The sequence below is a fragment of the Clavelina lepadiformis genome, chromosome 8, assembly GCF_947623445.1.
Source record: "Clavelina lepadiformis chromosome 8, kaClaLepa1.1, whole genome shotgun sequence".
NCBI classification, from domain to species: Eukaryota; Metazoa; Chordata; class Ascidiacea; order Aplousobranchia; family Clavelinidae; genus Clavelina; species Clavelina lepadiformis.
The window spans coordinates 3,290,443-3,311,665 of NC_135247.1; the positions used below are offsets into that span (position 1 = coordinate 3,290,443).

General features: G+C 35.4%; 6 protein-coding genes across 8 annotated transcripts; 2 read left to right on the forward strand and 4 right to left on the reverse strand.

Moving 5' to 3' along the window:
* Positions 1-610: 610 nt before the first annotated feature.
* Positions 611-3,822, reverse strand: LOC143469819 (ras-related protein Rac1-like). 3 transcript variants are annotated; one of them, XM_076967649.1, is made up of 6 exons: positions 3,662-3,822; positions 3,262-3,392; positions 2,301-2,491; positions 1,953-1,982; positions 1,150-1,365; positions 611-984 (listed from the first exon to the last, which is right to left on the reverse strand). In XM_076967649.1, exons 2-6 carry the CDS (start codon positions 3,265-3,267, stop codon positions 819-821), a joined length of 609 nt encoding a protein of 202 aa, XP_076823764.1. In that variant the 5' UTR covers positions 3,268-3,392; positions 3,662-3,822; the 3' UTR covers positions 611-818. The 3 variants fall into 3 exon arrangements, with proteins under 3 accessions (XP_076823764.1, XP_076823763.1, XP_076823765.1); XM_076967648.1 differs by lacking the exon at positions 3,662-3,822 and having other exon boundaries at positions 3,262-3,544; XM_076967650.1 differs by lacking the exons at positions 1,953-1,982; positions 3,662-3,822 and having other exon boundaries at positions 3,262-3,542.
* A 2,364-nt stretch (positions 3,823-6,186) lies between these two features.
* On the forward strand, positions 6,187-10,797 carry LOC143468641 (uncharacterized). Its single transcript, XM_076965971.1, has 2 exons — positions 6,187-6,661; positions 6,866-10,797. The coding sequence occupies exons 1-2, from the start codon at positions 6,187-6,189 to the stop codon at positions 9,115-9,117; spliced, it is 2,727 nt and encodes a 908-aa protein (XP_076822086.1). The 3' UTR covers positions 9,118-10,797.
* On the reverse strand, positions 10,505-11,720 carry LOC143468329 (myelin P2 protein-like). Its single transcript, XM_076965472.1, has 4 exons — positions 11,589-11,720; positions 11,301-11,476; positions 11,116-11,220; positions 10,505-10,798 (listed from the first exon to the last, which is right to left on the reverse strand). The coding sequence occupies exons 1-4, from the start codon at positions 11,659-11,661 to the stop codon at positions 10,745-10,747; spliced, it is 408 nt and encodes a 135-aa protein (XP_076821587.1). The 5' UTR covers positions 11,662-11,720; the 3' UTR covers positions 10,505-10,744.
* A 1,014-nt stretch (positions 11,721-12,734) lies between these two features.
* Positions 12,735-13,405, forward strand: LOC143468332 (tyrocidine synthase 1-like). Its single transcript, XM_076965475.1, has 3 exons — positions 12,735-12,759; positions 12,908-13,146; positions 13,233-13,405. The coding sequence occupies exons 2-3, from the start codon at positions 12,936-12,938 to the stop codon at positions 13,376-13,378; spliced, it is 357 nt and encodes a 118-aa protein (XP_076821590.1). The 5' UTR covers positions 12,735-12,759; positions 12,908-12,935; the 3' UTR covers positions 13,379-13,405.
* A 1,069-nt stretch (positions 13,406-14,474) lies between these two features.
* LOC143468331 (fatty acid-binding protein, heart-like) lies at positions 14,475-15,724 on the reverse strand. The gene is made up of 4 exons (XM_076965474.1): positions 15,562-15,724; positions 15,278-15,453; positions 15,093-15,197; positions 14,475-14,779 (listed from the first exon to the last, which is right to left on the reverse strand). Exons 1-4 carry the CDS (start codon positions 15,632-15,634, stop codon positions 14,729-14,731), a joined length of 405 nt encoding a protein of 134 aa, XP_076821589.1. The 5' UTR covers positions 15,635-15,724; the 3' UTR covers positions 14,475-14,728.
* A 3,931-nt stretch (positions 15,725-19,655) lies between these two features.
* Positions 19,656-21,004, reverse strand: LOC143468330 (myelin P2 protein-like). Its single transcript, XM_076965473.1, has 4 exons — positions 20,851-21,004; positions 20,563-20,738; positions 20,241-20,345; positions 19,656-19,880 (listed from the first exon to the last, which is right to left on the reverse strand). The coding sequence occupies exons 1-4, from the start codon at positions 20,921-20,923 to the stop codon at positions 19,830-19,832; spliced, it is 405 nt and encodes a 134-aa protein (XP_076821588.1). The 5' UTR covers positions 20,924-21,004; the 3' UTR covers positions 19,656-19,829.
* Positions 21,005-21,223: the final 219 nt, after the last annotated feature.

The window sequence follows — 21,223 nt, forward strand, 5'->3', positions numbered from 1 at the left end:
CGAGTACTATGAGCTAAGCTCTGTGTAATCTATTGCGTATGCTGTTTGTATTATAGCCACGTACGTTATTGTGACGTTTTATCCCAATGTCTCAAATTGTATTCGTGTGTTATTAGTTTGCTGCAGCTTGCGTATTTCGAGCCATCCCAACCCGAAACAATGGAGCGCTTTTTGTTAGTTTAAGTCTAATCCTTAACTAGGTCGTGATAGAGGGTGCGAGTAATTCTACACTCGACGCTTGAACGAGCTGTCCCATGATTTTTAAAGCTGTGACCTCACGTTGTATTTGTGATGTTTTTAACTTATTCAAGCCGTCCGGTCAATTGTTTTATTTACAACCTGACGTGAAGTGAATTAGTGTTGAGTAGGTAGCTACAGTTGCTACCACATAGTTACACCGATTTAGGGTTTCTTAAGTCAGGCAAAGTTGAAATTCAATAATACCACAATATGGATTGTAGAAACGTGTGCAAATGTAATCTACATAAAGGTATGGAGACTAAACTGAGACTGAAAATCGCTTCTTTATACTATAGCTCGCTCTTGCCTTCATGAATAACACAAAAATATTAACCTGATTACCTGTCTTTGTCGTTGACGACGCTTCAAAGCGCATATAAGTAATTTTTATTGTATGATATACGTCACCAAAAATTTTGTAAAAAAGTAAACGAAAATCCGAGTTAAAAATACAAGAATTAGAGCAAACATGACTTCGTGAAAAAGTTTGCAAAAATATTACCAAAATGTTTATAGGCAGCACGTGCAACAATCGTTGTGCTATGAGGTGTTTTTCATAATTTTCATCTAAAAAACGTTTAAAATAACTGACACTGCCTTTTTCTTTTAGGGGTCACCAGCGGTTTCAAAACAATTTTTATCGCTTCAATAAATACGTCGTTTACTCCTTCCATTGTCCTTGCCGAGCATTCCATGTATCGCGATGCTCCGATCTCTTTTGAAAGTTGAAGTCCTTGCTCGTACCTGGGAAGTCATTGCAAAATTATTGACAGGTTGTCCTCATTTTATTGTGTACTTGATATTTTTTCGGGCCAGGTCGAAAAAAGTGCATAAAATTAACAGAGAAGCATGAGAAAACATTATTTAAAACTGTTATTTTTCCATAGCACAAGTATGTATTAGACCTACTTTAGAACTTTTTTTCCTTCTTGGTTTAATTTAGCCAACGTATTTTGGTCATCTCTTAAATCCGATTTTGTTCCGACAAGAAGAATGGTTGCTGTTGGACAGTGATGACGCACTTCCGGTACCCATTTCTCAGTGACGTTAAAGTATGAGTGTTGGTGAACCAAGGAATAACAAACAATAAATATATCGGTGCCGGGGTAGGAAAGGGGCCTAAGTCTGTACAGAAATTTAATAGAAGACAAATAAAGATTCGTTCCAATAATGAAAAAACTCATACCGGTGAAATTACTAAAGTAAAAGCATGCTGTTTAAAAATATTGTTAAACAAGTTTCTTCAAAAAATTTGCATTCATGTCGAGATTCGTGACCAATGTTGTAAAAAAATCCCTAGAAAAAAGTAAACTTAGTTTAAATACAATAGCAAGGAAATACAATCAGCATTATTTTCAAGAACAGTGTTCCGAAGTATAGTTTTACTATTTTTCGGAAGTCGTTTCAGCTTGAAGATGAAGATATAAAACGATTAGCTGGCTTATTCCAGCCGCAAGAAACAATATAATGATAAATCACGTCTGTAGGCTATAGTGGGCTAACTACATAGTCTGCACGATTAAGTTCATGATGATGAACACAAAGTAGCAAGCACGGTGAATTTTGATAAAATCAAAAAGGCAAAACTTGAAAGAGACTGTGCCGCATGGAGTATCTGTATGATGCAACTGAATGATGGATGAAACTATAAATGCTCGGATACGTTACAAGATTTATCAAAATAAAAAAAAAAACACTCTGAAAACCTTCACCTTTCCCAAAGAAGTTTATCATTCAAGTATCTGCAAGGTATCTATATCACATTAAAATCTATATGCATCATTCACTTTATATCATATCTATATCATTTTTTATCATTACATATCGCACTGTAATTTGATAAAGTACTAAGCGTCATAGTCCTAACTGCCGACTGTCACTCACAAAGCACGTGGAATTGGATTATGGAAATGTCTGCAACGATTTGAGCAGATACTTACAGCATGTTCACCCAATTTGGTTTTAAGTATTTAAATCTGTGCTATTCAATTTACAGTTTGTAATTGGAACTGACCCAGGAATCCAATCTTCAACTTATTTATATGTTTATATATACCAACCTGTCGTATTCCTCCTGCCCAGCGGTGTCCCAGAGTGCTAAGTTGTAATGTAAACCGTCCAGTTGAGCTGTCGCTGCGTAATTGTCAAATATTGTTGGTACGTAATCGGTAGGAAAAACGTCACTGGCGTAGGTAATGCATAAACAGGTTTTTCCCACCCCGCCGTCACCAACAACAACAATTTTGACGGGCTTAAAAAGATAAAAGCGCATGTTTAAAATTGTTCATAATTGTAAGCGACTTAACATTTCCTGCTAGCTTTAGAATACTTCCTGCTTAAAACAATCTAATACATAATTGCTGACAGAGAGTAACTGTAGTTTTATTTCTATACAAAAATATGTTAACAAAGAACATATAAAGTTGAACCGCAAGAAGATCGTATTGAAAATGAAAAAAATGTTGCAAATGTCCTTTGCTTTAATATTGATCAGATTCTCTATTTTGGTAAATAAAATGACAACCTTTGAATATAAATAAATAAATAAATAAATAAATAAATAAATAAAAAATGAAATAAATAAGAAATCTGTTGTTACTGGTAATAAGCTGACAATGGGTTTCAGTTGACATCAAAGTCCTAAAGTATAAGTACACAAATCGGTCATTTTTACAGGAGATTGAGTAGGCAAAGTTTATTTTTTTCTAAACGAACTCACTCACTAATTAACTTACACCTTTCTATTCAAACTATAAACCAAAATACACATTAGTGATGCGGACGCTATCTTAAAATTGCAAATGAAGCAAAAGTGTTTGTTTGGGAGCCATTGGAATACGGTGTTTGTAATTACACAATCTGCAACCGTGTAATATATACTGCTCAATAGCTTTGACATATAAAGAAACCTGCACCGTAGTGAACCGACATATTATTAATGTGTTGTTTGAATACAAACTTTAAACAACAAAAAATTGTTTTCTAATCACGTGTGTTAATAGCCGTCTCCTATAGACTTACCTTCATAAGACATGCGATGTATTGTATATTGCGGTAACTTCAAGTGATCGCTGATCCAACAAGGCTTGGTAAATATTTCAAGTTTTCAACGGTAGCAAGATGGTTTGTTCAAGTTCTCCAAACTGCTCTTTCTACACCATAATACGAGCGCAATGTAACTAGTTCAACTTATCTCAAATGCTGGTGTAACACAATTACTAATAGCAAAACGTTACTAGTGAATCAGAATACGGTTGCAACACAGTGTGCTCAACTATAGTATATGCGATAATGTTTCTGTGCTCCGCCAACGCTTCCGCATTCTGATTCAGGCTTTCACGTGATCATTGTGACGTGACAGTGACGACGGTGAAACAATTTTTTAAAAGTGCTGTCCTTTTTATTCATCGCTGCATCTTACCAGTTATGTCTGACCTTTAATCCTTTACTTATACTTCCCGTGATATCCAAAGTTTATCGATTTGTCATCCAACCGCTATTGTGTTTGTGTTGAGGTTAATTGTTTCATTTCCGGTGCACTTCGAGTGTATCTTATAAATTGCACAAGTTCATCCATAGAATTGCTATATAGCCAAACACAAAATATAAATACAAAGATCGTTTGAAAATTGTTTGCAACGACTATATGGTTGTAAAATATTGTGTTGCTCTTTCCTCTTTCTAAACGCCCCCCAGCTGACAGTTAAATAAAGTTTGTGCACTTTTGCGAGAACGACATATCATGAAAGTTGACAATACAGCTTGTGACGTATTTTGTAAAGCTTCCTTTACAAAATCCACGTTTAAGAAAATCTTAAACTAACACTGATCATACCGAACTAGCAAAAAACAGAAGAATTTCTTTTAAATCGCTTCTTCAAGACTGCATTGGCACTACCAACCATTCTCTTAAACGCCACATCTTTTAGCTGATTCAACAAGATTACAGCATAACCTACATCCTGCAGATAACCCAGTGCTTCCGCGCAAAACATTGTTTACTTACATCTACTATAGACTTAGAGCAAACAAAATCTCGTCAGAGTGAAATTTAATGCTTCCATTCAAAATTTTGAGAACTGGAGTTTCGGACTAACACGTAACTATATACCTGAATCACCCCAATCGTTCCGTGTAGTGCAACTTTTGCTTTCTGTAATTTTAAAGTACAAGTAATTTTGATTGATATAAACGATGACACGTACGTCACGTCCTTGTAAAGCTTCATAATCACATCAACAAGAATGCATCTCTACTATTTATCAAAAAGTATTCAATAAAATGATAAAATATTTGATAGAGTATTTGATAAAATGTTATACATTGCCCTTCATCAGATTAACTAAGATTTTGACTTGAACTAGTAGGCCTACGCCGAATAAATATGCTTCGACACAAACATAGTAATGAAAGGTGGTCAAGGATTGTTTTGACAGTTCATCCGTATTTTACACTGGAAAAGCGCTTTGACCGCAGCTACTTCTGTGTCTAGTATAAGTTAGAGATTGTCATTTTTCTGAGCATTATCTAAATGCAATTATTCCTTTTTTTCGGATTTTTAGTTTTTAAAATTACAGGTTGAAGATAATTTTTCATCTGTATTACCTCCTATATTTGACATTACAATGTTATTAGTAGTTTGGTGCAGTACGTGTGTTGCACTTATACAGCGCTTCACAGTCTTACGGTGAAGAATTTCACCACAACTGCTTATGTGCGTGACACAACTTTGAACAAAACTCTAAGCTACAGTGATAAGTACAAAGCGATCTTAGGATGTTTATCACGCTTTAGTGAATGTCAATAGCAGCAGAACATAATGTGCTTACAAGCGTCATTGAAGCGAAGCCACATGGTATCAAGTTCTCATATGCTTTTATTTTCCAAATGTAGTCAAGAGCTTGTGTGCAGTATGAGAGCTCTATGAAATTTAGATACGAGGTATGTATTAGTATGCGCTGGATTTCGAGGCTTGTGTGGTTATTTTCTTGTGCTGATATTCTAGCTAAGATTTGACCTTAAAATTTGCAGACATCTCGTTCAACAAAATGTGTGCGTCTCTTCTGTTACTTTTAAAATAAGGAACGTTCAGACGTCAAAATTTACGAACGTAGTCATTTCAGGCTGCAGTTAAGGCTGCGCAATATTTTGGTACCAGTGCTAATAAGCAGGCGTCATGTGACACTGAATTCACTGCAAAGTTTAAGTGCACACACAATAACATTCTTGGCTTTAATTCGTGTTTTTGTTGCGGATTAAGCTCAACGTTTTAGGATAATTTTGTGCGATGTTGATGTTGAAGGAAGTCAAGTTTGTTCCAAAGGTCGGTGGGTCGGTCGTATATCACGCTATGGTTAACGTCAAACGCTGTGAATCCTACGATAACCTCTCCATTGTGTTCTACATAATTTTTTTAGTTTTTTACGTTCATTTATAGTTTTTCCATATATCTTCAAGACTTAGTTTTGTTTGTTAAACCATTTTTCCACGTTTAAAGATTTTCTTTAAAAGTATATCAAATATCTTGTTGCCGAAAACACGGTTACATATCAGGTGTATGCTGCTTGCAGTTGATTAGTTCACAGCTGACATTAGCTTAATCATTTCTGAAGAATAAACCCCAGCTATCCGTGTCAAAGTACTCTTGACAAGAAAGGAGTAACAAAGCCATTATAAAATTTTGATGCTTATGTGTTGAGCAAAATGACGTGATTTACTATTTCATGTCTAGCCTGACAGGTTGTTGTATAATTTCGCTCTAATAAAAAACTAGTACGAATGCAGCTTATTTTTTACTTTTGTTTAAAAATTTATCAGAATTTATTTTGAAATTTACTTAATTTAATTTTGAAATGAAGTGAAAATGAGTACGTGAAGTATAGATACATAGGATCTTTTGTCATTGTTTGCTGCAGATATAGTTTATCGAACATAACTCTGTCGATAATGAATCTTGATGATCACAAATATGTTAAATATACATTTTCTCAAACGGAAATGGATCTTATCAGTCAGATAAGAGAGCTGTGTGATAATAAAGGGAAAGAAATTAAACCAACTGAAACTGCAAAATTATTTCATCAGTTGGGTTTGCTATACATGAAAAAGAAAGATAAACGCAGTCTCATTCGCAGTGCTGCTTTACTAAAAGCAGCAATCATTAGAAAACCCGATAATGTTGATGAGATTGCGACAGATCTGAAAAGTCTTCACCAACTGATACTTGCAGAAAGCTCGGCCATAGAAAGGGATGCAGATTTCAGTCTGATTTCAAATGAGATTCGCAAAAGTGTTGATGAAATGAGGGAATATGTGAAAGAGGAACTTGAAGGTGTGGTGTCCTTGCCCAATGATCTTGATGATGATGATGAAATACATAAACTGCAGGAACAAAAGATGCAGCAAGTTATACACATTCAGGGTAAAGTTAGTGAGAAATTTACTGCCATCATGGATGACGTAACGAAAAATTGCATAAATATACTTGGTAAAACACCTTGTAAGTACGCTGTAGTTGGAATCGGTTCTCTTGCTAAAAAAGAGATTACTCCTTATTCTGACTTTGAAAGTGTTTTAGTGCTTGAAGAAGGTATTCAGAATAGCAGCAAATATGAATCCATTTTAGAATACTTCCGATGGCTGGCGGTGATATCTCAAGTGGTAGTGATTGGTCTGGGTGAAACTAAAATACGAAACGTGGCGATTCCTGGATTAAATCACCTCGACAGTGAAGACGGTGATTGGTTTGTTGATGACTGCACACCTGCTGGCATTTCTTGCGAAGGCATGCTGCCTTATGCTTGCAAAAATCCATTGGGTAGACTTCCTACCAAAACGAAGCCATGGGAAACAGAACTAATTAAGCCTGTCAAAGAAATGGTTAATTACCTTGACTCAGAAATAGATATCAAAGATAATTACAATCTTGCTGACATTTTAACTAGGAGTTGTTTAGTCAGTGGATGCAAAGATTTGTACAGCTCATATCATGTCGAAGTTCAAAACAAGTTGGAATTTCAAAGGAAAAATTCAGCATTTTTCTGGGAACAGTTAAATAAGCAAATTGAAAATGATAAAAAAAATATCCAACCGATTTCCAATTCATTTACATTTATGCGTTGGTTTAGGGGTGGTGAATTTGATGTAAAACGAGCCCTTTATCGTTGCACAACCATCTTTGTTTCTGCAGCTGGTTCATATCACGGCATCGATTCCGCATCAAGTATAGAAATTGTTGATCAGCTGCATGTGAAAGGATTGCTCTCGGCAAAAGAGCTACACGCTCTGAAATGCTCCATTGCTTTTGCCTGTGAAATGCGCTTGAGAATATACACGAAGTATGGAAAACAATTTGATGTTGTCAGTTCTGTGGATGTGAAAAGTGTAATTGTACGCGCTGGAATTCGAAGCTTGTTTGATTATTTCATGACGATAAATTCCTTGCAAAAAGTTGATTTTCAAAATTGCCCGCTCTTTTTAAACGTTGAGCAACTTGAGCTTATTCCTCTCACTTTTCTAAACGTGGTGTCTTTTACTTCGGGCATAGAGAAAGAGACCATTCCATTTTTAAAATCGAAGTTGCGTAAGATTTCAGGAACAATGGCCACACAAATATCAGCAGAAATTGATTTTACTGCACAACTTGCTCAGCTCGATACACTTACTATTCTTGGCAAATGTCTGCACGATTCGAAATCTTTTGAGGAGGCGCTTGCTGAATTTGAAGCTTGTGTTCGCAGTACTGTTTATGAAGACAAGTTTGATTCTAATGCTTATGCTGAGCAATTGAAAACAAAATTTAACCTTTTGTATTTTTATTGTGGTATGAGCACCGAGATGATTGAGTTATTTGAACTTTTTAACATTGAGGCGTTTATAAATGCATTTGATGTTCTTAAGCTCCCTATCCAAAGCCAATGGAAATACATTATATTTGGAAAGGCCCTATTCGACCTTCGTGAGAAATACATGAAAAAATATCAAAGTTTAGACAACAATCCGGAGCAACTCACTTCAGCGTCAGAAAAACTGGTGCGTCGTGGAATGGAGCAGGAAAAATACTTTGGTGTACTGAGATTTCTTGCAAACCGCGTTTTAGGAATGGTATTAGATGGCGCTTCTTACGCTGAAAAATATGGAATGTCCGCTGCAGATATTCGTTATTTCTCTGGTGTATGCTTCTTTAATCTTTCTCGTTACGATGAAGCGTCATATTATTTCAAAAAATCGCTCGAAGATGCATTCGACTTCCCAGCACACAAAAACTGTCTTTATTACCTAAGCCAGTGTTTCCGAGAACTTGGTAAAGAAGATGAAGCAAATTATTATCAGAAAAACTACGATGATTTCGAGCAGTATTGCCAAAGTGAAGCAAACATGCTGCAGGAATCAACAAAGTCACAATATTCGTTTATCGCACTTCTTAAAAATATTTTCAAAGATCTGCTGACAGATGCTGGGCAAGGTTCACATGTTAATAGCATCGAGGATGAAAGTGATGAATCATCATCAAATGGTGATGATGATAATGATGGAGTTTTATTTAATATAATCTTTCAAGACATCGCAAAAGATCTACAGAATTTTAATGATGTCTTTACAGAATCCTTTCCGGCCTTATTTTCTTTGATCAAGGCTGCATTTCCACTTTTAGATTCTTTCAACAACGAAAAGTTGGAAACTTTGATTTTGTCAGAAATTGATGATGATAGTACGCCAGCCCAGCAGATGAGGGTGGTCAAAAATTATTTTCAAAAATCTTTTCCAGCTTTATTTCCCTTTCTTGAGATAGGTTTTACATTAGTTGCTTCCTTGCCCGATAGTTCTTCATCTTCTTCGTCTTGGGAAGATGAATTTGAAAGTGATGAACTTGATTAATGACCAAACTTTCTTCAAAGTAAACATTACAGCCGTTTGCAAGTGAAAGCAATAATGCAATTTATTTTCTCTAAAACGTGGCTGCGCCAAAACGTTCGCTTTCTGAAATTGGCTATTAATGTAGATTTACACTATTGTATGATTATGAAATAAACTGCTTTCGCACTGCAAAAAAATGGTACCACCGAAGTCATTTTTAAGCCTCTCTGATCTACATCAAGCTTAAAAGGCTATTTGTTTTGCATTTTTCTGTCTTTTTGGAGCTGCTTCTATCAATAAATAACCATAACAAGTACCAGTCAATTATAACGTCACACCTCATATCTTATAATCTAGGACAATCTAAATAACAATACGATGTCTTATAGCATCATAATAAACTACGTAAGGGTGAGCATGTTTGAGTAACTGCGTTAATATACTTATTGTTAATCCTGATACCTTTTGCATCATCTAATACTTATTGTTACACCTAAAGAAAGCTCGAATTCAAGTCCACCATTGTCAGCTGCGCTAACAGTATGATGCCAAAACTTCTTTGTATAAACTAAAACAAACACGTGTTTTTGTTACTTGTTGGGCGCTTTTCATTTCAATTATTTTATCGGTTTTTATGTTGAATATGTACATATATTTGTTGTATTGTGGTTTTTCTCTTGTCATGCGCTTTTGATTTTAACTATATGCGTGTAGTGATTTGTGTTGCACATGCTTTAGTAGGTTTATAGAAAGAGACATTGTTTGCCTTTGCCGCTTATGTTGTTTTGCTCTTGGCCGCATTGCGTAATCATTAATTACAATAGGAATTTCGCACCGGTTTGTTTGCTTCACAAATTTTGTCACGTGTGTTCCCTTATCCTAAATGTTTCGACCCCAGCCACTTAGGCTTTGAGAGTTTGGTCGCGATGAGGGTATTATGGTAGTAACTGTTCTTTTTATTCTATTCACGCTGACTATATGTTAAGGCCTGTTTTTGTGTATAGTTTTTAAATATGTGTATCACCAACACTTAAGAGTGACATTGGTATGACGGTTTGCCGTTAGCGAAACAAGGTCAGTTGAGAAGCAGTAGGTCATTCGTTATTCGTGTTTGAACCATTTTGCTCGGGTCGTGTCTTTTCGCGCTTTACACTTCTCTAATTCATCCTCATCCAACTACTTTTGTCTTGAACACCGCATAAGAAACGCTTAAATCACCTACAACAATTCGTATCATAAATATTGAATAAATATTTTTCTTGTATAGTTTGTAAAACTTTCTGTTAACTGTTTTTCTTAAAACAACCCTCTGTGAAACCTGAAGCTTCAGTCAGTGAAGCGTCTGATCTGTCAGCAGTATATATTTTTAACGTACAACAAATAGTTGAGTTAGGTTGATCAAACCAGGTTGGTTATTGTGATTTATTTAACATTTCAGTTCAGTGGTTTCAAACAACATTGGGCAAAACCTGACAAAATTTAGCGAGCCACATTTGCTTTTGTAATGAAATGACAGAAATGAATAAACCCAGTTGATTTTAAACGAACAGAAATTATTGTGCGATTGCGAAAGATTGTAATAAATTAAGTCTGCTGTAAAGTGTCGGGTCAATTACGTTTGCTTTTTGATTCATCTTCGGCGTTGAAGTCATTGGCATCGAGTGTTTATCCTGGTACACACCACCCCTTCACATTCCAATCTCTGTACATACAAAATAATTTATTATAAATTTATCATAAAATCGTATTTTTGCATCTAGTAACAGAAGTAATGCTAAGATCCTACGAAATAACCTCAAGCTTTTTTGCGTATAAATTCTGTATATAAGCAGATTTAGATGATTCTTAAGCATGGCTAAAAATACAAATAAGTACAATTTATACCGTTCACCTTTACGTGCTATTAGAATATTCCTTTACAAGTTTGAGGTCTTTTATATCGTTTTTATTAGCTTAAACTATTTTTAAAGAATTTTTCTAAATGCAAGGGTACAGGTTATTGGGTTAATTGCAGCTCACCAATATCAGCTTGCCGTCTTCGTATGTCCAGTCTTGGACGGCTTTACGATCGTCCCAAAGTTGAATCTGATGAAGCTTGTTGTTTCCTTCCCATACAGTGGTGGTCTGTACAAGAAGAGAAGGTTTCAATTAATATCTTTTATATACGTAGTGTGCTTTTACGGACCTTTTGTCACGGTTTTCACCTTCACTTTTTGGCCATCCATCCTCTGTTCTTCAATTTCTTCACCGATGGGGAAAATTCTATTGGTGGACTTGAACGTACTTTGTGTGTTGATCCGCACCTTGTTGCCCCCTTCGTCGGTGATTTCTGAAGTGGATGAGGCCAAGGCACCCATCTTTCGCAAAGCAACGTTCACCCCTGCAATGATGCAGTGTAGTTAAACCAATACTTGTATATGTTGCTGAAACGTCTAATTATATAGAATACGTTTTACTTTAGACGGATTTGTCTAAAAGTGAGTTCAGCTTACCAATTTTCTTCATATATTCGTCAAAGTTTTCATTTTTTTCTAATTTCCATTTACCAAATAAAGGGGAGGTCATCTTTGCTAAAATTTTCACCTTATCTTACAATAACACCTTTCAACTGTAAAACTTTGCTGAAATATAACAATAAATACATTTTGATACTCACAATTGTAGACTATACGCGTGGCTGGTTAAATTTGAATGTATGATAGTAGTTTCAGTGTTAAATATAGCTTGGTTCAAAGCTTACAGTATCATATACTTAATCGGATTTCACTTAATTTTGCTATGGATTAACCTGCGATTTAATAGCTGCGTATATTGAAGCTTCATATTCTCGGTTTCTTAAGATCCTTCACCAATTACATTCAACATGTGCTTTCTTCGATTATTTGTCACAGTATTATGCAACCTTTTATAAATCAATCTTAATCTTGCAACAACTTGATCTTACAACGGTTTACGCAGCTTCGTCATTTTCTACAACGTGGCAGTAATTGTTATCTAGCACGTGCTGTTGACTTACGTTTAATTAATAACTGCTTGCTAGATTAAACAATCGGATAATGATATCGACTGTTTGACTTTAATAAAATACCAAGTCAGTAGATTGTGTTTGTCTAGTTCAAGCTCCTGTAACAAACAAAGCTGAAGGAAGGAAGTTGCTGAGTTTAAAATTATTTCATTTAATTTACACACACTGGATTGAAAAGGACCTCGACTGGACACCTTAACTCACGGAAATTAATTAATTCACTTAATTGTGTTTATAGTGTTTTTTTTTTCTTTTCTGAAACGATTATGTTTTGTTGCATTGTTACCATAGAGACGTACATGACAGTGCTAACTTAGTTGCCCAAAAAATACAAAAACTTCGCAATTTTGAATGCATGTGCCGTGTGCCGGGTAACAATGTGAACATGTGCGTTAGCTTGCATACAACTAAAGTCGTAAGTTAATTAATCGTGTAAACTGTAAACATATTCATGGACGCTGTGTGCAAGTGTATAAACGTGTAAAATCTACGCTATGGAAATCAAAATAGTGAGTTTGTACATGTAATAGTGAGCTATTGCAACAAACTGTTCCCTGTGCGTACAAACAATTTTATCTATGCTGCTTTGGCAGCGACCAAACGATGTAGCTACGTATAATACACAAAATTACCAACAGGTAGTGTGCGCTTATTTTCGTAGATACTCACGATTTTAAGTAAAATATAACCCCTTTTGCACACCATGTGGTAAACATCTCATTCGGAAGTAATGTAAAACGTTGTGCTTAAGGCCATGATTCCATAAACCTTTTACGATTTTATCAGGTATGAGTCTCTCGGCTGCTTGCATGAAATGTTTGAGCGGCAGGTGGCGCTAACACCTAATTCAACCGCGGTCGTTGATGACGAAGGGAGAAAAATGACGTTTGCTGAACTTAACGAAGCGTGCGATATCTTGGCTGACAATCTTATTTTGAAAGGAGTAGTCCGGGAATCCCCTGTTGGAATCTACATGGAAAGATGCGTTGATTACGTCATAGCTTTTATTGCCATATTTAAATCGGGTAAGTGTCGTTTTTTATCAATTTAATGGATAGTTTCAGGGTTGGATAAAAAATGGAAAAATTTGAGCAATGCAATGTATGAGCAGGAGGAGCTTATATACCGTTGGACGTCTCCTATCCAGATGTTCTTCTTGAAGATATTTTTGCTGATGCAAAACCTGCCTGTGTTATCACGAGTTCCTCTATGAGAGAAAGACTCCAGGGTAAACACCTGAAACTTACCAAATATTAGTTATTTAAATCGTATTATCGTCTTTGATTATCCAGAGTCATCTTGACAATGGATCGATTCTTATTTAAAACATAACATATTTTTACGACTATAGTTCATAGTTTCTAAGACTTTATATGTTAAATTTGAATGAAATTATAGTCGGATAGTTTTTCATCTTTTTCATCTTTTTCATCTTGGGAAGATGAATTTGAAAGTGATGAGCTTGATTAATGACCACACCTTCTTCAAAGTAAACATTACAGCCTTTTGCAAGTGAACGCAATAATGCAATTTAATTTGTGTAAAACGTGGCTGCCCAACACGTTTGCTATCTGAAATTGGCTATTAATATAGATTTACACTATTGTATGATCATGAAATAAAGTGCTTTCGCACTGCAAAAAATCGTTCCGCCGAAGTCATTTTTAAGCCTCTCTGATCTACATCAAGCTTAATAGGCTACTTGTTTACTTATTGTTACACCTAAAAAAAAGCTCGAATTCAAGTCCACCATCCTCAGTTGCGCTAACAGTATAATGCCAAAACCTCTTTTGTATAAACAAAAGCAAACACGTGTTTTTGTTACTTGTTGGGCACTTTTCATTTTAATGGTCCTGGGTTGAATCATCCGGGGGTTGAATCGTCTGACCACCATACTTGTGTAGTGATTTGTGTTGCACATGCTTTAATAGGTTTAGAGAAAGAGACATCGTTTGCCTTTGCCGTTTATGTTGTTTTGCTTTACTATTCGAGTGACATTGGTGTGACGGTTTGCTGTCAGCGAAACAAGGTCAGTCAAGAAGCAGTAGGTCATTCGTTATTCGTGTTTGAACCATTTTGCTCGGGGCGTGTCTTTTCGCGTTTTACACTTCTTTAATTCATCCTCATTCAAGTACTTTGGTCTTAAACACCGCATAAGAAACGCTTAAATCACCTACAACAATTTGTATTATAAATATTGAATAAATATATTTTTTGTATGATTTGTAAAACTTTCTGCTAAATATTTTTCTTAAAACAACCCTCTGTGAAACCTGAAGCTTCAGTCAGTTAAGCGTCTGATCTGTCAAGAGTACATGTTCTTAACGTTCAGTAAATACTTGAGTTAGGTTGATCAAACCAAGTTGGTTATTGTGATTTATTTAACAGTTCAGTTCAGTGGTTTCAAACAACATTAGGCAAAACCTGACAAAATTTAGCGAGTCACATTTGCTTTTTTTAGTAAAATGACAGAAATGAATAAATCCAATCGATTTAAAACGAACAGAAAATAATGTGCGATTGCGAAAGATCGTAATAAATTAAGCCTGCTGTAAAGTGTCTGGTTAGTTGCATTTGCTTTTTGATTCGTCTTCGGCGTTGAAGTCATTAGCATCGACTGTGTATCCTTGTACACACCACCCCTTCACATTCCAATCTCTGTACATACAAAAGGTTTGATTGGGAATTTATCATAAAATCGTATTTTTGCATCTAGTAACAGACGTAATGCTAAGACCCTATGAAATAACTTCAAGCTTTTTTGCTTATAAATCCTGTATATAAGCAGATTTAGATGATTCTTAAGCATGGCTAAAAATGCAAATAAGTACAATTTATACCGTTCACATTTACGTGCTATTAAAATATTCCTTTACAAGTTTGAGGTCTTTTATATCGTTTTTATTAGCTTAAACTATTTTTAAAGAATTTTGCTAAGTGAAAGGGTACAGGTTATTGGGTTGCAACTCACCAATATCAGTTTGCCGTCTTCATATATCCAGTCCTGGATGGCTTTACGATCGTCCCAAAGTTGAATCTGATGAAGCTTGTTGTTTCCTTCCCATACAGTGGTGGTCTGTACAAGAAGAGAAGGTTTCAATTAATATCGTTTATATACGTAGTGTGCTTTTACAGACCTTTTGTCACGGTTTTCACCTTCACTTTTTGGCCATCCATCCTCTGTTCGTCAATTTCTTCACCGATGGGGAAAAGTATATTGGCAGACTTGAATGTACTTTGTGTGTTGATCCGCACCTTGTTGCCCCCTTCGTCGGTGATTTCTGAAGTGGATGAGACCATAGCACCCACCTTGCGCAAGGCAATGTTAACTCCTGTCGTGATGCATTGTAGAGTTAACTCAACATCAGCATTCGTTGCTGAAACCCTGGCATTTACTTTTATGTAGATACAATTTTAACAAAAAATTTGATCAAGCTTACCAACTTTTTTCATGTATTCATCGAAGTTTTCACTTTTTTCTAATTTCCATTTACCAAATAAAGGGGAGGCCATCTTTTCAAAACACAATCCCTTACTGATACAACTGCAATAATAGTTATTTAAAAATGTTATTTACATTTAATCGCAATATGAGTGGACGGTTAGTTGTTAAATGCCCGATATATGAATCATTTTATTTTTCGATATTTTCAGCTTAAAAATCTTTTAACTTGTCAATCAATAACAACTAGTTTTGAGTCAACTTGTTCTGTTTGTTTTATGATGCTTTATCTCTGAGACTAATTGAAGCATCATTACGCAATCTTGCTCAAAACACAAATGAACATTGCAGCTAGTTGCCCGGACTGTCTGCAACTTATTTACCAGTTTCTCTGCGTGTACATCTTGTCTATAACGTAACAGTGCTAGTGAGTTGTTTGCAATGTGTGCAATAGATTGGTAGCGTAGTTAATGTATAACTGGATTGTTCGGTCAAACAATCAAACCGAGTCATCGATTGTTTGATTCTAATTAATTAAAACGTCAGTAGTCTAAGTCATGTTTGTCAAGTCATAAATTTTAAGTCTGATAGGTCAACAGCAAAAGGTGAAAAGGATACGACCGGGTATTTCTTAAAAAACTTGAATTATATAAATATCTGTATAAGCTGTTTAGTACATGTTATATAGGACAGTGTTCTTCAACCGGTGTGCTCGGTGCACCAAAATATGCATGGGGTGCACCAGTACGAAAAGGTATACAAGGATGCATCACAAACTTGTCACACTGAACAGACACTTTTTACAAAAATTTTCTTTGAGCAAAAATGAACCATTAATATGTACCATTAATACCAAAAAATGAACTCTCACCGACAATGTGTAAAACTTCGGCAGCTCAGTTCGATGATATCCATAATGATTTTTCATATCGCTTTTTACCTTAGTTTACCTTTTAAATAAACAGGGTGCATGAGTTGGTCACAACAACTTTAAGAGTTCACCAAACCAACAAAGGTTGAAGAGCACTGATATAGGGAACGTTTATCATAAACTTTTTGGAACTCAAAAGTAATAAAAACAACAAAAACTCGGAGTAGCTGCTTCTAAATAAGTTATATTTAAAGTTGTTGCTTTCATCTTCTTGTTTATTTGTTTAAAACTTTTCGGTGAATTTAAACATTCCGTTGTCGAACAATAGGAAAAATGTTGTAGCAAGCTTAATCAGTCGCCAACTGACAAGCTTAAATCGGTTTTCACTGACAAAAAGTTTGAGAAATCTTGCTTAGTTTGGAATCATGACAACTTTTATTTTCAATTGTATCCTGGCTTCAAATGTGGCCCACCGTGATTGATTATATTTGTGAGTCGATGCTTTTCACCTGTGAGAATCTTTATTTCAAATATAAAGTCACAGCGTGTGTATAGCCTTAAATTTTGCATTACAAAAACCATCAAACATACCTAGAAAAGTTTATGAATAAAAACACAAGTCAATCATTTACAAAAATTTCGGCTTCATTTTAGGCACAGTTTCATAAAAATATCGTAACTCATAAGTCAGGTTTGGCAAAGAAAGGAGTAGTTTGTGGTCGACATAAAACGTGAATTGTTTTTCTATATTTACTGGATGGCGGCGAATGAAGGTGAAAGAATGATAAAGCAAAGAGTAGTTTGCAGTGAAATACACTGTAATGACGCACTGCAGAAACAAGCTTGCGAATGTGAACCGTCATTAGCTGTCATGGATCTTCACAGCACGTTGTTGTAAGATGGCGCCAGTTGTAAAATATGAAGCGTATTTTAGAAGACTCAATTCAATATTCAGCAAAGGATGGTGAAGCAATGTGGCATCAGCATAAGTCATCATCATCATCAAGTCATCATTCGGTCAAAAGCAGAGCTTCTATTTTCATTCTAATCTAATAAGATTGATTTCCTCTTGGTCCCGAGCGTGTCGTTCATAGAAGTAAACAATTCCGCACAATTTGGATTGAACATATAAAAATTTTCATATAAAAACATATGAAAAAACATATGAAAACTTCTCGTAAAACATAAAACATATGAAAACTTCTCGAAAAATCAAACAGACTAAAATGACACGAGGTGGCAGTTTTTAGAGTGCCATCCGGCTCCGCAGGAGTCTAAAAATAGGCCCTTTCAACCTCAATGTTTGGGAAAACCTTTTTCCGGATAGACTGAGAAAAGAATCTCTGGATGTGGGGCATGTGATACCGATTAAACACAGTGATGCTTTTAAGCGCACAAAAATCTCCATGTGGCCTCCAGTCGTTGGAAGATTTTTTGAAATAATTACCATCACATGCAGTGGAAATGACCTGGAACTGACGGTGATGAAGATGAACTAACAAGGACGTCCAAATAAGTATATGCTCAAAGTTCTGCTTTGTTGCTTTGAAGCGATCAGGAGAAAGCCTTCTCAGCAGTCGAGATGCTACCGGAGTCCCAAAAACACAATGTAACAACACGATGTGTCACAGAATGTTTGATTGATGAACTGAACTGAGGTGGTTCCATGAGCTTGTGAGTTAGATCCTCGAAATGGCAGCATTTTTTTTATTAGCGTACATTCTCCCTACTGTTACTGAATTCCTTGAAGCTCTTTCTTGAACGATTGATAAAAATTTGGAAAATCATTAAACGATACTAATGATTGTTTCGAAGGTGTTGTATTTTCTCGTTTCTTATGTGATAAACAGACATTGCTTGAAACTCTGTTATAAAGCAGATTAGCCCAACCTTATGCATATTGTATAACTTTCGATCATTCACGCTTCGTTATTACGACGTCATAATCATAGACTTTGCTAGCGAGCTTTCACCAAGATTGCTATGCCGTTGCGATTGTTGCAACGTCAAAGATATCACAAATACATGACGCTTTTTGATCGTTAAATTTGCCATAATTATATCTTTGTCAATTGTGGCAAAATAATAATTCGCACAATTGTTTGTTTGTTTTTCGTGTGTTTTTCCACGCTTTATTTTTGTTAGTTATCAGTTAGCTTTTATACTGTTTGTTATCACCGTGATTTCTCTTGTCCACTACTTTATATCATGTTGTTTTCTTTGCCGCCTCAAGTATTCGGATGTGGTCGAACGCGGAATCATTACGTGTCCGTTTTTGGTTAGTGTCACGCATGGGCTTCAGGCGGGAGTGCATGGTTGCCTTCCTAGGAAAACGTGGCCTTCGAGGTCAGTAAGGTAACGAGCGTTCAGGACGAGGACCTGTCGTTTTTCTTGGTCCCTCAGATCTGTCTTGTTGCTTTTATTATATTTTATTGAATTAATTTGAACGTGTGTCCCGAAAGTAAAGCCCCAAACGGAGAGGAGTGTTTTTAATCTCATATGAAATACAATCGAACTACATTGAAAAACGTTCGTTGGCTTTCAGTGGGCCGTGAAAGCGGTAGAAAAGGATCTGGCAAAAGCAAATCTGTAACATCAATAAAAGTAATTTTTTCTTGAATGAATTTGTGTAAGTGACGCTTTTTTAGGAATTTATCAACGTATGCAGAAAATAAAATTACAAAACCGTGTTTCCCTGAATACAAGCCGCACAATGAAGAAAACGTAAAATGTGAATGAACGTTTCTGTGATTTTTAATTGGCATAATAACTAAAATGATATATCAAATAGATATATAAATTAACACATTAAGAAATTTTTAAAGATTACTTTCAAAGAAACTTAGCTCTGTTGTAATTTAGCAAAGGGTTACCCAACTGTCATTATCATTGCACTGTGATTGTGCAGTCCTTTTGGAAACCTTTTTGACCCTATTTGACTCTATTTGACCCTCCCTCCCCGACTAGGCATAAAGTGCCAACTTTCAATTTCGTACCCTGATCAGCGATCACCGATTGAGCCTGTTAAATCTAGATTACAGAAATTTATTAAACTTTGGCGTTTAACAAAGACAAATCTTTGGTTTTAGTGTTTTGATTCGAAGTTGACTTGCTCAAGCCGTAATACAGAATTGTTTTTGTTCAGAGTATATTTCATGTTGCATCTTGTTGAGAAGACGGGTTCAGACTGGTGACAAACCCTTAAATTGATCAGAACAATACAAGACCGGAAAATTTTATTGATTCGTCTCCAAAACATAGCGATAATGTGCGCAGAGTTTCTTAGTTTATGGATACAATAATAACTCAAAACTTAAAGAAATTTTGTTGATGTGTTTATTATATGTAAATTTTGTTTATTCTCTAATGTATACTCGTCTGTGGCCTTGACGTCATCAGCATCGTCTGTGTATCCTTGTACAAACAACCCCTTCACATTCGAATTTCTATACGTAAACATAAGTGTAAATAAGCGGTCAGAATATTACAATTGTTTCTTTAACTGCTGCTGGAAATCTTTGAGTTATAACAGTCCATACCATAAGTATAAATACTGTCTATTAAATCGTCTTAAGAAATGAAACTAGGTACATTCGTAATCTACTTTTATTATTTGCGAAAACTTGTTGCTAGGTGTAAAAGCGTACTATTGTTAATGCTTTGTTTATAATAAAAATTTCATTTATGCTGAAATTTCTTTTCTCATATTGTATTGGAAAAAATCACATATCTGGAAACAGCATATCGGTTCTTCCTCGTCTTTTAGATAGCAATAATTTATTCATTCCAAGAATATGGCAACTCACCAATATCAAATTATCGTCTTCGTAAATCCAATCCTGGGTCGCTTTACGATTGTCCCAAAGTTGAATTTGATGGAGTTTATTACTTCCTTCCCATACAATGGTGCTCTACGTATAAGCATAAATATTTTAAGTATTTGTAAGTTTTCTGGAACAAATACTACGTTATATGTAATATAAAAATTAGCCAATATGAAGAAGTTATGAAGAACGAACGAAGATAAGTGGCATTAACAGTTTGATCTGCGCATAAAGCAGATGGTTTATGTCTAAATTTCTTTGCAATTGATATTGCAATAAGCCAAACATTATTCAGTGCTTGCACCTTCACTTTTCTGCCATCCATTGTTTCTTCGTCAATTTCTTCACCGATGGGGAAAAGTATATCGGCGGATTTGAATGTGCTTTGTGTGTTGATCCGCACCTTGTTGCCCCCTTCGTCGGTGATTTCTGAAGTGGATGAGGCCAAGGCACCCATCTTTCGCAAGGCAATGTTAACCCCTGCAATGATGCAGTGTAGTTAATCCAATACTTGTATATGTTGCTGAAACGTCTAATTATATAGAATACGTTTTACTTTAGACGGATTTGTCTAAAAGTGAGTTCAGCTTACCAATTTTCTTCATGTATTCTTCAAAGTTTTCACTTTTTTCCACTTTCCATTTACCAAATATAGGGGAGGCCATCTTTGCTAAAATTTGCACCTTATCTTACAATAACACCTTTCAACTGTAAAACCTTGCTGAAATATAACAATAAATACATTATGATACTCACAATTGTAAACTATACGCGTGGCTGGTTAAATTTGAATGTATGATAGTAGTTTCAGTGGTAAATATAGCTTGTTTCAAAGCTTACAATAGACATATCATATACTTAATCGGATTTCACTTAATTTTGCTATGAATTAAATTGCGATTTAATAACTGCGTATATTGAAGCTTCATATAATCGGTTTCTTAAGATCCTTCACCAATTACATT